General features: G+C 39.6%; 1 protein-coding gene across 2 annotated transcripts in view; it reads right to left on the reverse strand.

Annotated features, from left to right (window-relative positions):
• Positions 1–16687: 16687 nt before the first annotated feature.
• The window catches only part of LOC125255313 (cortexin-3), a 43519-nt gene continuing 41688 nt past the window's right edge, over positions 16688–18518 (reverse strand). For both annotated transcript variants that reach the window (XM_048170459.1, XM_048170452.1), the window contains one exon: positions 16688–18496. In XM_048170459.1, the coding sequence (XP_048026416.1) occupies positions 18168–18461 (294 nt within the window). In that variant the 5' untranslated portion in view covers positions 18462–18496 and the 3' untranslated portion in view covers positions 16688–18167. The remainder of the gene's footprint in view (positions 18497–18518) is intronic.

Genomic DNA, 18518 nt, shown 5'->3' on the forward strand with positions numbered 1-18518 from the left:
GTTAATCAGACTTCGCTCCTGATATGACAGTAAAGCACTTTGGGAGTACAATAGTAAGCTACATAATAAAGAGCTGTACAAATGATTCATTCATTCATTCATTCATTCATTCATTCATAGTTGGATAAGCTTTAAAAAGCCTCACTTAGGTCTTATTTTTTGTGAAATGATATGGAAAGAAGAATGAAGATAGGGAGAGGATGCCTTCAAATTATGAATCATACATAGATGTTCTCTACATGATAAAAAAAGAAGATAAAGTTAGCTATATTTGAGTTAAATCATATTAAGACTGTTGAGCTGTTTTGTGAAATTTCCCTGGCTCACACCCCTCCCTCCATCTAAGAACACAGGAGCACCTTAACGGTCGGTCTTTAACATATGAAATGCCTTAATTCACACCTGACAGCCATCAATTCTCACACCCAGTAGTGTTTCAGCCATGTATGTCTATGAAGTTTCATGAATTCCTGTACATGTCCATGTACCCCAATTGGGTATTTCTGGAAATTTACTGTGTACTTTGGCTCAGGATTTTTCCACATACATCCAGCAAACCTGAAATTACATGGCAGTTTATCATGACCAGATATTACCGGATATGACCCTTTTCACATGTAAAGCTTTGGCATTGTTTCATATCTGGGACAGTCTTATGCACACACTTCCTTTTGCATGCACACGCTCTCATGTGGCCAAGACCGCAAGTATGAGTATTGGGACAGATCCTGAACCATCCATTTGAAATATTGGGCTGTGTCAGAAATCGCCCCATATACCCTAGGGCACTATTTGAGGGGACAGTCATTTTAAACTATAGTGGACATTGTTGAGTGCTCATTCAATCCCATAATGCACCACAATAACAAGTGTAGGCTACAAGGAGTTGAGGTAGCATCAATGGTAGCAAACTCACACAAGACAACATATGCGTGTATTTGCCTTCATAATTAAAGATATAATTTTTGTGGAAGCAGAGTGTTGTTACAGGGAGGGCGATTCTAGGTAAGTTATTTACTAAATGTAGTGCCTAGTCAGACAGTATGGCTGTGTCCGGAAGTTTAGGCAACTGACTTGTTTCCTTGCTGCCCTATCAGTGACTTCAAATGCAGCATTTGTGCATGAAGGTACCTGACAAAACTGATTTTGAACAGAGAGCTTTGGTGATAACTAAGCAAATATTTCATTGCTACAATACTAATTTTTCACTAGAAATTAAGTTAAAAGTTAAAACAAGTTCAGAAACGTACATTTGCACACAAACTGACCACCAACCACAAATTTCAGATGTCATTTTATTTTGTCATGGAATTAAATACACAGAATTGTGGGACATCAAAGGCAGTGATGGATAGATCTAATGCTGCCTTCAAAAAATCGATCAGATGAAGGTATCTCAGGAGACAAAATGCGACATGATCGTTGCCTTCCTACATCTGTATGCTGCCTGAGGATGCAGCATTTTTCAGCTTTTGGATGCAGTCTGTGGTTTTTTTTTCTTTCTTTTTTTTCTCATTCATGTGATTTTTCATACACATTTTTCATTGTATTTGCTTATTTAACACCACTTGATAGAAGAAAGAGAAGATGCAGTGCTGTGAGTCTGACACCAGTATTCCTGACTTTCACAATGGATTTTTACAAAATTTACAAAAGGGATTTTTGGAAATCTAAAACTGAGGCAAATAATCATCTTAAATATGTTTGTAAATATGTGAAGCATCTAATGTGTGTATGACATTTCCACAGCTCTGTGTGTGTCACAGTCTGGACTTGCAGTACAGAGCAACAGTTCATAACAAGAGTAACCTTTTCCTAATCACTTCAGTCCAAGAGTTTTATTGATTATATTTAAACCCCTGCCAGCATTTGCATTTGAATGTTAACTTTAACAGCAGGCCATTAACCCTACAAGACCTTGTAAATTCCAGCCCACTGCACCCCCACAATTTTTTCAGCAATTATATACAAGCTGTGTGTTATATTTAATAAGTTGATAATAAAAGCAACAAATGAAATGAAATAAAATAAAAACATTTGACTCATTACGCATACATGACATGATTTGCAGCTACTGTCACTTTTTGTAATGTCATAGCATTTTAATTTAAAGTTGAGTGGTTCCTTGTGCCAAGAGCTGCCCCGACTAAAGATTTTTTCTAGTAGTCATTCATTTAGGCCATTAATAGTTTAGTCGCACGTTTATATAAAACTAATTAATAAAATAGCCTACTAAACCATCCTTTAATAACCTATCTAGTTATAGGCGTGATATAACACATTCCGTGCCTCGCACCCCCCTTGTGACGGGCCTGGTCATAAATACATATTAAATAACAATACTAAACAAAAAACGTATGCTAACTTATTAATTCATTACATTTTTATAAAATAATACAGACAAAACTCATGATGTGTATCTTTAGCTACACATTGTCACATAAACAATCAGTCAGTAACTACACTGATTTAAGTCTAAGCCTAATACAGCAAGTTATAAGCTGTATGTGTGTGATTCTATACGAGTCATTTGTTTATGAATCAGAATCTGTTCACACTGTATTCAGCCATTTCAGTGTCTCTCAATTTCAACTGCTTTTATTTCCAGCAAATGTCTTAAAGTGTAAATATGTGTATGAACATTAAATAAGATTCAACAATTTAGACAAACTGAAAAAAAAATCACAGACATTTGATGAACAGAAATGGAATCATGAGACCCTGATCAAAAGGGGTTGATATGAAAAGTAGCAGTTAGTATCTGGTGTGGCAGCAGTTGCTTTAAAGTGCACCTATTATACAAAATTCACTTTTACAGTTTGAACATAAATGTGTGTCAGCAGTGTGTGTACACAACCACCTTATAATGATAAAAATCCACCAACCCATTTTTTAGTCCCCATAAATAATTAGTAGTGTCTCAGAACAAGCTGTTTTTAGATCCTGGGCAAAGTGACATCACTTTGAAAAGTAGCAGCATAATTATAGTAACTGCATAATTTATAACCGTAATAAAACTAAACTATACCTTTTCTATCTCCATGCAGCATATCTCTTGCTCTGCAGGCATCATTGTCCAACTCCGGTTCAAACTGAAAACCACTGCAGACAGTTTCAGACATTTCTTGTGTTTTTTTTTTTTTTTTTGCATGAGATCTTGAAGCCTCACCATCTTCTTGAAAGGGAACTGGGAGAAGCAGCTCATTTGAATTTAAAGGGACACTGTGATAGTCTGCATTTTCTGTACATTTCATGTTGACATAAAATATTTCTAAGGATGCTCAGGTCAAAAACCTGTCATATGATTAGCTTAGATCAGTACAAATTAATCACCAGAACAAATCACAGTGATGAAGACATTGATTTTTACTCAACTGTAAGACTTAAATGTGCATGTATCTTTCTATTCATTGAGACTCACTCTGTTGTTGTGACGAGTGACCTCCCGGCCGTAAATAAAACTTCATTTCTGCAAAAAGCAACTTGGAAGTCGTGTCAGGTATATGCTGCACAGCTAAGGAATTGAAGTACTAAAGATTCTACGCTCAAAAGACCACAGCAGAGACAGTGATAGTGTTGAAAGACTATAGAGTCACCCTCGGGGTGAGGCTGTAATACTCAGTATTCGAGAAGGGAATTACCTCGAGATACTGTAGTATTATATTGTATTATATTCGTGACGGGAATTACCTCGAAGGTACTGTAGTATTGTTGTACTGTAGTATTGTATTGTATTATATTCGGGATGGGAATTACCTCGAAGGTACTATAGTACTGTATTGGTACTGAGTATTATATATATTATATTGACAACTGGAGGTTGTTTGAATTGTCAGTGGTGAAGTCGGATTAGTATTGGGAATTTCCACGACAACACGCACAAAAACTGCATGCTTTTGCTCACACCCAAAAAGTAGCAATTTTAACATGCTATAAAAAATTATCTGTGGGGAATTTTGAGCTAAAACTTCACATACACACTGTAGGGACATCAGAGACTTATTTTACATCTTGTAAAATACTGGTATCCTGTAACTGTGACTTTAATTATACTGCATGTTAACTGTTAGTGTCTTAAGGAGTTAGTGTCTCCGCAGGTACATGTGCAATAATTGTTTGTGGTTCATTGAACATGCATGAAAAACATTGTTCAAACCCTTTCCAATAAAGATCCTGTGACTGTAAATCTTATAATTACTATACTTTATATGTCTTGCATTTATTCCTCATTTATTCCCCAGACTTTCTTCAAAAGTAATTTCTTTGGTAAACTTGAAATTTATCCCACCCAAACCCCTTACAGAAAGTGACTTTGTTGGTTACATTTAAAATATATCCCTCCCAAAACCCTTAATGTGAATGATTTGATTGGCTTTGTTTAAAATGTATCCCTCCCAAAACCCTTGCAAGTGAATGATTCGATTGGTTGCAGGACAGGTGGGCAGATCAAAAAGATCTATTATTTAACCAATAATAGATTAGTTGAAAAATAGTAAATAATATATAAAACATAAAAAGCTGGAAAACAATATTTACATTTTCAACAGAAAGCAACATTTAAAAATAAATATAGCATCTACTTTGAATTATAACTTTCAAACAAAGGCAGGAAATAACATGAAATTATCTTTCCCAGCCGACTCGTCCTCACTGTAGCTCCTGCGTGAATCCACATCTTCCTCATCTTACACTGAGATCCATTATTTCTGTCCTTCTGTGTTTGTTTCAGTTGACCTTGTCTCCTGCAAAACAACAGTAATGTAACCACTGAAAATACTCATTACAATCTATTAGCCTTTTTAAGAAGAGTTACAGGCTCTTCTTAAAAAGTCTGAATATCAATTGCCGTCGTAATGATGACAGTAACGCACACAAAAAAGTAGTAACTGTTCCGTGCTCCAGCATAGTTAGCGCTCACATTGCATGCGTACCGCACCCGAGCCCAACTGACCTGTGCTCATGTCAATTTCTAAACTTAGTGTTTGTTTCCTTTTGGCTTTTTTTTTTTTTCCCCACAACCTTGACTGAGTGTTTCAGCTGGGCCTTCCCAGGATGAAAATACGAATACTTCTTCCTCATAGCCTCATTATAAATCTTGCCTAAAAGACAAAAGACCTTTAGTAACAGAAGATATTGAACATGTAAAACAATAAAAAAAAATGGATATTAAAAGATTGCAACAACCTTCTGAACTTCTGTTACTGTTTTATAATCTCTGAAGATCAGTTGACCCAGTCTTGTGTGTAGGATACTGTGGAAAAGAGGAAACATTATCTGAGAAAAAATATAGTATAAATATAGTTTTGACATTAAATATATATTAAATACAATTTAATCTATAAATAAGTTTTACACAATATAGATAATCAGTCTTACCTGGTTTATGTATGATGTTGTAACGGAGACTGACTCGATTGAGTATTCGAATCCATGTGCAGAGGTTTATTGATCACAACAGCACACACAGAGAGAGATATCGAGCAGAAATCGTGGTCAAACAACAGGCAAAAGGTCGGTAACAACAGCAGCAGTCCAATCAGTAAACTCATCCAAATGGGTAATCCAAAAGACGTGGTCAGGAACAGGCAAAGAGATGTAAACGTGCAAACAGTCAGGAGTAGATGAAACGCTTGGTAGAGACAGGTGTAAATTGGCAATACTTCGCAACATAACGCACAAACAATATGCCTTATAACAAGTGTAGACAGGAAGAGAGGCGAGAAGAACCGGCCGTGTTCAATACTTGGGAGATGGCTCCCTCTGGTGGTTGGAGGAAAGGATGGCAGATGCAGATGTTACAGAATCCCTCCCCCTATGAACACCTCCAGGTGTTCCTCATGGCCGTCCCCTTGGTCTGGGTGCAGGACGATCAGGGTGTGCCTAGTGGAACTCCTGGGTCAAAGATGGGTCCAAGATGTCTTTGGCGGCCACCCATGATCTCTCCTCAGGACCATAGCCCTCCCAGTCCACCAGATACTGCAACCGGCCCCCATGACGCCTGGAATCCAAAATCTCCTTTACCAGGTAAGCCGGAGCTCCATCAATGTCCAGTGGTGGAGGGGGTTCCCTCTCCTCAGTAGTGGGGCCGGAAGCAGGGTGGACCGGTTTCAACAGGGATACATGAAAGGAAGGAGAAATACGATTATGAGCAGGAAGCTCCAGCCTGTAGGTTACTGGATTTATCTGTCTGAAGATACGAAATGGGCCTACATACCGTTGGCTGAGCTTCCTGCTGGGCAGCCGCAACCGTAGATCTCGAGTCGAAAGCCAGACCCTCTGACCCGGCTGGTAGTTTGGGTGGGGACGCCTCCTGCGGTCTGCCTCGATCCTCTGGGCTCTGATTGCCCTCTGCAGCCTCACATGGGCGCTGTCCCACACCCGTTCACTTCTTCGGACCCAATCATCCACTGCAGGCACTTCAGAAGGTTGTCCAGACCAAGGGAACATGGGAGGCTGATAACCTAGAACACACTTGAAGAGGGTGAGTCCTGTAGAAGAATGAGTAAGTGAATTCTGTGCATATTCCGCCCAAGGTAAAAAGACACTCCAACGTTGTTGTTGTTCTCGGCAACAGTAAGACCTGAGATAACGGCCCAATTCTTGGTTCAGCCTCTCAACCTGTCCATTAGCCTGGGGATGATAGCCAGATGTTAAGCTTACATTAATATCCAATTGCTTGCAAAAAGCTTGCCAAACACGAGACATGAATTGTGAACCCCTGTCCGAGACTATATCCTCAGGTATTCCATAGACACGAAAAACATGGTGAAATAATGCTTGTGCAGTTTCCATTGCTGTGGGTAAGCCTTTTAGTGGGATAAGACGACATGCTTTAGAGAAGCGATCAATAATTACCAGGATTGTGGTGTAGCCATTGGAACTGGGTAGATCAGTAACGAAGTCCACAGCCAGATGAGACCAGGGGCGCTGAGGAATTGGCAGAGGTTCAAGGAGACCAGCTGGGAGTTCACGGGGTGTCTTGGACTGAGCACACACACTGCAAGACTTGACATACATAGAAACATCATTAATTAGACTAGGCCACCAAAAGGAGTTACGCACCAGTTCTACTGTCCGTTGAATGCCAGGATGCCCGGAGCTCAGAGATGTGTGCACCCATTGTGTGATTCGCTGGCGAAGAGATCTTGGGACAAAATGACGGCCAGGGGGACATTCAGGGGGAGCTGGTTCTGTTTGCTGTTCTCGTTGCAGTTCCTCCATTATATCCCAACGAATGGGTGCCACAATAACAGAAGGAGGTAGAATTGGCCCCTGACAACAAGAAGTTTCATTAGAGTCAAATCTTCGTGAAAGGGCATCAGCTTTGCCATTCTTGCTTCCTGGGCGATAAGTGACTGTGAATTGAAATCTAGTGAAGAACAATGACCAGCGGGCTTGTCTTGGATTGAGACGTTTTGCAGACTTGATGTACTCCAAATTTTTGTGGTCAGTAATAACCTGAAAAGGATGGTGAGCTCCCTCCAACCAGTGCCTCTATTCTGCCAGTGCTGCTTTGATAGACAACAGTTCCTTGTTACCCACGTCATAGTTTCTTTCTGCTGTTGTTAGTTTTCTGGAGAAAAAAGCACAGGGAAATATTTTACCAGGGTTTCCATATCTCTGGGATAGAACAGCTCCAATGCCAAAGTCAGAAGCATCTACTTCCACAATGAATGGTAATTCAGGATCTGGATGTTTCAGAATTGGGGCAGTAGTAAAGCTGGTTTTCAGAGCCTCAAAAGCTGTTTGTGCAGACTGAGTCCAAGACAGTTTCCTTGGTTTACCCTTAAGCAAAGATGTTAGAGGAGCTGCAATAGAACTGTAGTTACGGATAAACCTCCTATAAAAATTAGCAAATCCCAAAAACCTTTGCAATTCCTTTACCGTGGTAGGGCATGGCCATTCTTTGACTGCCTCAACTTTCCCAGTGTCCATCTCTACTCCTTTATGACTGATCCTGTAGCCAAGGAAGGTAGTACTAGAGACATGAAATTCACATTTCTCAGCCTTGACATACAAGTTGTTAGCCAGTAATCGAGACAGAACATTTCTTACATGCTGGATGTGTAACTCACGTGTTCTTGAGTAGATCAGGATGTCATCAATATAAGAAATAACATAGTGATTCAGAATATCACGGAAAATCTCATTAATGAATGACTGGAACACGGACGGAGCATTGACCAGGCCATACGGCATAACGGAGTATTCATAGTGCCCCCTGGTGGTGATAAAAGCCGTTTTCCATTCGTCATCTTCTCGGATTCTGATTAGATTATAAGCACTGCGCAGGTCTAATTTAGTGAAAATGGTGGCTTCACGCAACAGTTCTAATGCAGAGGGAACTAATGGCAATGGGTACCTGTTCTTGATGGTAATGGAGTTGAGACCCCGGTAATCGATGCAGGGACGTAGTCCACCATCCTTCTTTTCAACAAAGAAAAAACCTGATGCTGCTGGAGATGTGGACGGACGAATGAAACCGGATTCTAGAGCCTCTTCAATGTATTTCTCCATGGCGTGCGTTTCAGGAATGGTTAATGGATATACCTTGCTCTTAGGAGGTGCAGTGTTTGGTAACAGTTCAATCGCGCAGTCCCAGGGGCGATGTGGAGGTAACTGGGTGGCTTTGGACTTGCTGAAGGCCTCACTGTAGTCAGCATACTCTGGGGGAATAGAAACTGGTTCGTTAGTTGCCGGGCTTTCAATGCTGGTAGTTAAACACGGGAGTTGTAACTGGAGCTGGAGGCAATGGTTGTAGCAATGTGGTGACCATTTAGTGAGTTCCTTGGAATTCCAGGAAATTAGTGGATCATGAATAGTTAGCCATGGATTTCCCAAGACTACAGGATGCTGGGGTGTCAATGTTACATACAAAGAGATTGTCTCCGAGTGGAACAGGCCTATCTTGACTGTAACAGGAGCAGTTTGATGAGTAATGCCTCCACCAATAGGTTGGCTATTAATGGCTGTTATGTTGATAGGTGGTATACAAGGGATAACAGGTATTTTGAGTTTATGGACCAGTTCATGATGGATCAAATTCAGTGTTGAGCCGGAATCAATCAACGCTGGAACACATTGAGCAGAATTATCATATGAGAGTGTTAGGAGAAGAGTAAAACATCTAATCAGCATAGTCGATAAGGCAGTACTCACTTTGGTCGTGGTGGGCTTGTTAGGACATGAACGACACTGATGACCTGGTTGACCACAGTAGAAACACAGATGGTTGGTTCTGTGTCGTTCACGTTCTTCCATAGATACTCTAGTGTATCCGATCTGCATGGGCTCGACTGGTTCCTGAAAGCTGGTGGCTGGGGCAGATGCTGTGGCTGCAAATAAGCTGGGTGGGTTATTACGTAGGAGGTTATCAAGTATTATTGCCATTGAAATCAGTTGGTGAAGATCTGAGCCAACGTCCTTGCATGCAAGTTCGGCCTGCAACGTCTGACTGAGGCCCTGCTTAAACACTGGTTTCAATGCTGCCTCATTCCAGCCACTTTGTGCCGCTAGGGTACGAAATTCTACGGCATAATCAGCTGCTGTGCGGTTTCCCAGGCATAACTGTAACAGCTGTGACGAGACATCTCTCCCTCCCACGGGATATTCGAAAACTTCACGTATTTGCTTAGTGAAATAATCATACGAGGTTCTTACACAGTCATCCTGATCCCAGACAGCTGATGCCCACTCAAGAGCTCTTCCCGTTAACAATGACATCATGAAAGAGCATTCAGTCGAATCTCTGAGAAAAGCCTCAGGCTGGTTATTGAAATAAATTGTACATTGGCGCAAAAATCCTCTGCATTTCTCAGCGGTACCATCAAACTTATCAGGTAATGAAAATCTTACCGGATCAGGCCTGGCCGGAGGGAGGGATTGAATATAGTCAAATTTATTTTTTATTTATATAGCGCTTTTATAATTGGTAATTGTTTCAAAGCAGCTTTACATATTAGAATCACAGAAAAAAGGGAAGTGGTTAAAAATAAGCTGTACAAACAAGCGTGGTAATATGTAACATATACAAGATGGTGCTACATTAAGCCAATGTCAGCTGACTCCCAGGGGTGGAAAAAAAACCCCTAGGAGAAAAACCCAGCGTGCTAACACTGGGAAAAAAGTCCTAGGAGGGAAAAAACCCCTTGGAAGATATATATAATATATGTAAATGGATATGGAGATCAAAATCTGAATTATACATTTTTATTATAGAGATTAAAAATAGATTATATATAAATATATGTAAGCGGATACGGGGATTAAAAATCTGAATTATAGATGCAGCCAGAACTGGATCTGTAGGCCCATTGTCTCCTGGGCTACGTTGTAGTCAGGTCCAGACACAGGTTCTCCATCTGATCTGGATACGGCCTGGATCCAGCACCCAGAAAACCTCAGGATAAGCAGAGAGACAGATATTAGCGTAGATGCCATTCTTATTCTGATGTACAGGTATATCTAGTGTTATAGGAAATGTTCTCGGTTCCGGCCGACCTAATTATTGCAGCGTAACAATCCTTTAACGGATTTGAAAAATGTTAATGTATTGATAATGTGTTATGTGTATGCAAGAGCAAAGAGATGTGTTTTTAGTCTAGATTTAAACTGACAGAGTGTGTCTGCTTCCCGAACAATGCTAGGAAGATTGTTCCAGAGTTTAGGTGCTAAATAGGAAAAGGATCTGCCGCCTTCAGTTGATTTTGATATTCTGGGTATTATCAACTGGCCTGAATTCTGAGATCGCAATAAACGTGAAGGACTATAATGCATTAAGAGCTCACTTAGGTACTGGGGAGCTAAACCATTTAGAGCTTTATAAGTAAGTAGCAAGATTTTAAAATCTATACGATGTTTAATAGGGAGCCAATGTAATGTTGACAGAACTGGGCTAATATGGTCATACTTTCTGGTTCTAGTAAGAACTCTAGCTGCCGCATTTTGGACCAACTGTAGTCTGTTTAAAAGCCGAGCAGAACAACCACCCAGTAGAGCGTTACAATAATCTAGTCTTGAGGTCATGAATGCATGAACCAACTGTTCCGCATTTGTCATTGAGAGCATATGTCGTAATTTAGATATATTTTTTAGATGGAAGAAGGCGGTTTTACAGATACTAGAAACATGACTTTCAAATGAAAGATTGGTATCGAAGAGCACACCCAAGTTCTTAACTGAGGACGAAGGTTTAATGGAGCACCCGTCAAGTGTTAGAGAGTATTCAAGGTTTTTTCGTGAGGAAGTTTTTGGTCCAAAGATTAGGATATCAGTTTTTTCTGAATTTAATAATAAGAAATTTCTTGTCATCCAGTTTTTAATGTCAGCTATGCATTCTGTTAGTTTTGTGAATTTGTAGGTTTCGTCAGGGAGCGAGGAAATATAGAGCTGAGTATCGTCAGCGTAGCAGTGAAAACTAACACCATGCTTCCTAATTATCTCTCCTAAGGGCAGCATGTACAGAGTGAAAAGCAACGGTCCTAGTACTGAGCCTTGTGGTACTCCATATTGAACCTGTGATCGATACGACATCTCTTCATTAACTACTACAGACTGATAACGGTCAGATAAGTACGATTTGAACCATGCCAAAGCAATTCCACTAATGCCAATATAGTTTTCAAGTCTTTTTAAAAGAATGTTGTGATCGATAGTGTCAAAAGCAGCACTGAGATCTAATAACACTAATAGAGAAATACAGCCACGATCGGATGATAGGAGTAGATCGTTTGTAACTCTAACGAGAGCAGTCTCAGTACTATGGTATGGTCTAAATCCTGACTGGAAATCCTCACAGATTCCATTTCTTTCTAAAAAGGAGCACAGTTGTGTTGAAACTGCCTTTTCTAGTATCTTTGACAGAAAAGGTAGATTCGAGATTGGCCTGTAATTTACTAAATCTCTCGGATCTAGTTGAGGTTTTTTAATAAGAGGTTTAATAATAGCCTGCTTAAAGGTTTTTGGCACGTATCCTAGTGTTAAAGATGAATTAATTATATCAAGAAGTGGACCTACGACCTCTGGAAGCATTTCTTTCAGTAGTTTAGTCGGCATTGGGTCTAACATACATGTCGTTGATTTTGATGATTTGATAAGTTTAGATAATTCTTCCTCTCCTATAGCGGCGAATGATTCTAGTTTTACCTCAGGGACACTACAGTGCACTGTCTGAAGCGAAACTGTAAACGGTTGCATGTTTTTAATTTTCTCTCTAATATTATCAATCTTGCAAGTAAAGAAGTTCATAAAGTCATTACTGCTGTGCTCTTTGGAAACGTCAGCAGTTGAATCTCTGTTTCTAGTTAATTTAGCCACTATGTCAAATAAATACCTAGGATTATGTTTGTTTTCTATTAAGAGATTTGAAAAATAAGTAGATCTAGCATTTCTTATAGCCGTTCTGTACTCAATCATTTTTTCTTTCCACGAAAGGCGAAAAAACTTCTAGTTTTGTTTTCTTCCAACTACGTTCAGCTTTTCTAACAGCTCGTTTTAGAGCCCGAGTGTGCTCATCATACCACGGCGTTGGATTAGTTTCCTTAATCTTCTTTAGACGTAAAGGAGCGACTGCATCTAATGTGCTGGAAAAGAGAGAGCCAATAGTTTCTGTTGCAGCATCGAGTTCTTCTAAGTTGTCAGGTATACTAAGGCGATGAAACTGCTCGGGGAGATTATTTATAAAGCAATCTTTAGTGGTAAACGTGATGGTTCTACAATATTTATGGCTGGGTGGTGGTTTTGTAGCCTTGGCTAATTGTATTATACACGAGACTAAATAATGATCTGATATATCATCGCTCTGCTGTAGAATTTCAACAGCATCAATATCAATTCCATGCGACAGTATTAGATCTAGGGTATGATTACGACAATGAGTGGGTCCTGACACGTGTTGTCTAACTCCAATAGAGTTTAAAATGTCTGCAAATGCCAATCCAAATGCGTCTTTATTATTATCTACATGGATATTAAAATCACCAACAACAAGGACTTTATCCGCAGCCAGTACTAACTCTGATATAAAATCAGCAAATTCTTTGATAAAGTCATTATGGTGCCCTGGTGGCCTGTATACAGTAGCCAGCACAAATGTCAACTTACATAATGTTACATAAAGCACCATCACTTCAAAGGAATTATATTTGAAATTCTTTTGAATGATTCTGAATATATTACTATAAATTACAGCAACACCTCCCCCTTTGCCTTTCTGTCGAGGATTGTGTCGATAATAATAATAATTGTGTCGGTAACAACAGCGGCAGTCCAATCAGTAAACTCATCCAAATGGGTAATCCAAAAGACGTGGTCAGGAACAGGCAAAGAGACGTGCTTGCTTTCTGAGCATCATCAGTCTGCTGTGAGGTTCGTTCGACAGCGAGAAGACGCGAGAGAGAGCGGCTTTAGTCTTCTCTTTTGGTAGTGAGATGATCTTCACGCTGAAGGAGAAAGATTCTGATCTGATAGTGACCCAGTGTGACTGATATAGGCAGTCAACCATGCCCCTTTTGGCAAGATGAAATGCTATTTGTCTGTGCATTTGCACAGATGTGAACCAATTGGGCTTCGGGCTTCGGAGAAAACAGGAGTTTTCCCCATAATGCAAGTAAACCTTATTGAAAGAGAACTTCTGTTAAGGCAACATATTGATAGTTTGCATTCACGTGATGGCCACAGAGATCTGGAGGGCAATTCATAAATAAAACTGAATTACAGACCTGTCAATTTTCTGTCTCAAAAGAAGGAAATCAAAAACATTGAAAAAAAAAAAAAATTAGTTTTGGGCACCCGTGATCCATATCCAGCACCTGCTGCAGTATTTCAATCACTAAAACAGTGAAACGTTCTAAAACGCTTAATGTGAAAAACACTTGAAGTGCCTCAATGTACTAAAACAGTGATATTAAAAGATTAAATTCAGTATAAACCTTATTAAAGTTGCATACTAAATACAGGCAAGCAAATGAGCCCAGAATACACAGGCTAAATGGTGATGCATTTTCTTTATAATGGTTTTCTTTGGATAAACGCTTAATGAGAAACTGTGCGTTGTGTTTATATTCGGGGTTCATCTGCTTGCATTTGTATGCATCATCAATAAGGTGTATACTGAATTTTTCTCTTTTAATAACACTGTCTTACTACATTATTTTTTAGCACAAACCTGGTAAAAATTTGCCTGGCAAAGACAGACTAATATATCTTCTACAAGATATATCAGTCTGGTCAGTCCGCCCTCCGTCGCGATTCGAGTCAACTCCAAACCGTACCGTGCAATCAGATTTGTTTATTTCAGTGACGCAAACAGCGTCACTCTAGTGCGGCGAAAGTCCCTTCAGTATCAACAAGGATTGCGCATGGGAGACCCGAGAGTTTGTTCTATTCAGCTATGAATTCAGTTTTAAATGACCAAAAACACATTAATTATTTACTTTTCGCTGTTGACACTCTTGCCGCTTTGCTAATGTCATATCCGCCCTTCTCTGATTGGTTTACTCCGCTTCCTGTTTGCTCGGATTTGCTCCGCCCTAGAAATTGAATTGATTCATTGGCCTACCAGACTCATCCGCTGGTACAGTGGTGAGGCTGGATTTTCCAGGCAAGGTAAAAATGACTGTTGGGCAATCGAGGAAATCCTTGCTTTGGCCTCCAGGTAGGCGTTCCTATAGGAGCGTGACGTCATGTCCAGACAGCTCGAAATTTGGATTTTTCCCACCTCGTTGGAAATAATGCCTGGAATGGCACTCAAAGTTGGACATTCGACCTGTGTACTCAGGGTACATCAATCAACCGCAACCTCAGCGAGACTGAGACGCACCCATAGCCTCCTCAATTCAGAAGAAATTCCCGCCATGTCTCCTTGGTACTCGCTACCTCTGGGTTCCTTTCCTCATGCCTCAGCTTCACCACCATAGGATGTGAGGAAAGAAAATGAGGATGGAGGAATCGAAGGAAAAGTTATTTGTATATTGGAATGTTCTTGATTCCTCAAGTGTCACTTCAAAGCATCATCAGCTGCGCTCGAGGGATCTGCCCTAATGTTGTTAAAGTTTGGTTATTTAAAAAATTAATAATATTAATAAAGCAAAATGCCCCTTTGAAATATCTCCTGCAAAACAACAGTAATGTAACAACTGAAAATACTCATTACAATCTATTAGCCTTTTTAAGAAGAGTTACAGGCTACAACATGTCAATTTCTAAACTTAGTGTTTGTTTCCTTTTGGCTTTTTTTTTTTTTTTTGCCACAACCTTGATTGAGTGTTTCAGCTGGGCCTTCCCAGGATGAAACTACGAATACTTCTTCCTCATAGGCTCATTATAAATCTTGCCTAAAAGACAAAAGATGTTTAGTAACAGAAGATATTGAACATGTAAAACAATAAAAAAATGGATATTAAAAGATTGCAACTTTACATGCGAGATGTAAAGTTTGTTTAAACTGCAAAAGTAAAGCATACATTTAAATTATTGTGGCAGATGTGAAGGAGGTTGAGGAGAATTTATACGTGTCAGGTTTTCGACGAGAAAGACTTCCGCAAAGGACACACCTGTGTAACCTCGCTTGTGGCTCCTCAGGAAGTTTCCTCACTCCTCGTTCCTCACCTCATCATGGTGCAATCAGAGAAATAAGATGTCCTTCAAGATGGCCGAGTTAGATCGGTTTCCGGGTCACAGGCTGGATCATGTGGGAGCGAGGAAACGAGGAAGCATCAACTTGAGTATTGAGAAGCACCCCTCATCTGTGATGTCTGTGTTGCCATGGAGGGCTGCTGCCGCCCTCTTGTGGTCTGTAGACACCAGCTCAATATAGACACAACCATTTCTTGAAACCATTGGCATCTAATTACAAACAAACACTAATGTTGATAAAAATGAGAGCATTTCTAGCTTCATTCCATGAGAAACATCTCACATGTGCATACTTTTCCATCTCTTCAATAATAATGTAAGGAATAAACGTACAATCAGTCAGATCTCACTGCTGTTACCTGTAGAAATGAAATCGTTCTTCATAATCTTGAGAAAAGAAGTAAAATTTCAAGTAAAATTCTCCCATTGATTAGGGAGAATGTCTAGACAACAATCTATCTCAGCATCAGCCTCTGAACCATAAACATTGTGACTCTTACATCACTGCTTGCTCGGATGAATATTGTTGTCCTGGATCTCCCCCACAACCCCCTTCAATATCAGTCTGGCTTAAAGATATTCCCCTGGTTTCACAGATAAGGCTTAAGCTAGTCCTAGACTAAAATGCATGTTTGAGCTGTTTTAACTGAAAGCAACTTTCAAAGCAACTATCTTAAAATATGTCAGAGCCATTATTTTGTCTCAACTGCACACCTGTAATGTTTTTTGTTTTTTATTCTAGTAAACATTTATAAAAGCTACTTAAATGTCCTAATTAAACTAAGGCCTAATTCTGGTTTAGGCTAAGCCCTGTCCATGAACCTGGGCCTTTATTTCTTTTTTTTTAAACTTGAAAAAATTAAAAAATTATAATGTGTGCAGTGACCAAGTAGGAGTCATCACTATTAATGTGACTTATAATATGACTGAAGAACAAATATATATATATATATATATATATATATATATATATATATATATATATATATATATATATATATTGAATCATCTTGGTAATGGTGTACAAACACACTGATGATATTGAAGAAGGAAATTACATTTATACTGCTTTGGAAACAAATAATTTTTATTATTCATCTCTCTGAAACATAAATGGTTTTAACACCATTAAAACAAAGCATTATAATTCTGAATCATTTTATGTTTGAATATAATGGTGCTTTTACATTTATTACTCCTCTTACTGCACAGACATTTATATCTTACAACAGTATGAAGGTCTAAATACAAATTCTCATCGATTTGAGGCTCCACATACTGTTCTGTTCAAGACATTAAAGTCACAGACAGAGCCGTTTCGTGCTTCATATCATCTAAAGAGCAGCAGGGGAACATTGAAAACAGTCTGTTCACTCCAACCCCAATACTTCAATCTTTCAAAAACAAATGAGCAGCTTTTGTTTTGAATGATTAAATTTTAAGATTTAAATTGTTAAATCTTTATCACGACACATATGATAAAATGACCTTTACTAAGTGCTCTAAAGTTTGTCAGCTCTTTCACAGTGACAGCAGGTACAATGAATTAGTGCAACAAAAACCATCACAATCATCAATGAGATGAACTATGATAGACAGGGCAGAGGAGCATTCGCATCATAGCCCCAATTAATACTATCATCATGATCAGTTTGTGACTATCACAATCATGATCAGCTCTTAGATCATGGATTTTTAAAATTAGCGTTTGATTCAAAGGCTCAAATGGGTCGTGCAACTTCACATTATGATGGTTCTGCTGATGGCAGCTTCGCATGTTAAGGCTTGCGAAACTACAGCCTATGAATATACAGATATAGACATGATGTAAGATCATAGAGTATTTGTTGTGCTAAGGCTGACAAATCCTGTGATTCCTACCATGAATAAGATTTCAAATGTACAGAACATGTGAAGAGACCTATACATATTGCACACACAATGAATCAACAGCTCATCTAATAGCCTATCCTATCTTTGTATTAATATCTCCTAAAGATTTCTAAAAAGGCTCAGGATGTGACCAGAAGCACTGCAGTAATTGCCAGTAATGAAACATGTAAACTCTGACAGTGGCCGATTACAGTGCATGTTTTTTAAGGCTATTTCGACAAAAGCGTCATAAGTGTTTATGAAATGCTTATAAACGGTCTTAGAAAGAGCTTCTCTTCTAGAGATTTGTACTTGGCAGTTAATGACAGCACAGATATGAGGAAACAAGGGTTTGATTTTTGGGAGGATATAAAAGAGGGATACCCTGTGTCCCAGCACTAATAAAGAGCTCAACATCCATTCAGTCTGTAATAAAGCGCTGCACACTAAATTACTGAAACAACATCTTTATATATGTGGATGGCAGTGAGCACAGTGTGTGTGTTAATCATCTTTACAAGCTTGTGGTGGAGCTGCTCATATGCAGAATTACTATATTCATGTGTTTCTGTATGACTTTAGGATGTTCAGCGCTCGATTGAAAAGATTGTTTGCCTTCATCACCACATGAGTGTGTGTGTGTGTGTGTGTGTGTATGTCTTCTAAGCCAGTGTGTAATCAAACTGGCCCTTCTCGAGGCCGTCCAGACCATCTGCCCATGTGGAGGTTGGCATGCTGCGGTACGGGTCCAGCAGGATGCGGAAGCAGCGCACAATCAGCATGCAGAGGAAGACAAAGAGGAAGATGACGAAGGCAAAGGTGGTCTTCTGCTCCAGGGTCATGCCGGCGCCCGCCACAGGACCCCCCATCTGGAGGGAGGAGGTGAACGGCTCGGTCTCCATCAGCCAGGAGATCTGCAGCGGCTCATCCCACAGCAGACGTTTGCGCATTCTCATACGCAGGGGCCCCACATCCTCCACATGGACCTCATCTACACACACACATAGACTGAA

The sequence above is a fragment of the Megalobrama amblycephala genome, linkage group LG2 (assembly GCF_018812025.1).
Source record: "Megalobrama amblycephala isolate DHTTF-2021 linkage group LG2, ASM1881202v1, whole genome shotgun sequence".
Lineage (NCBI taxonomy): Eukaryota > Metazoa > Chordata > Actinopteri > Cypriniformes > Xenocyprididae > Megalobrama > Megalobrama amblycephala.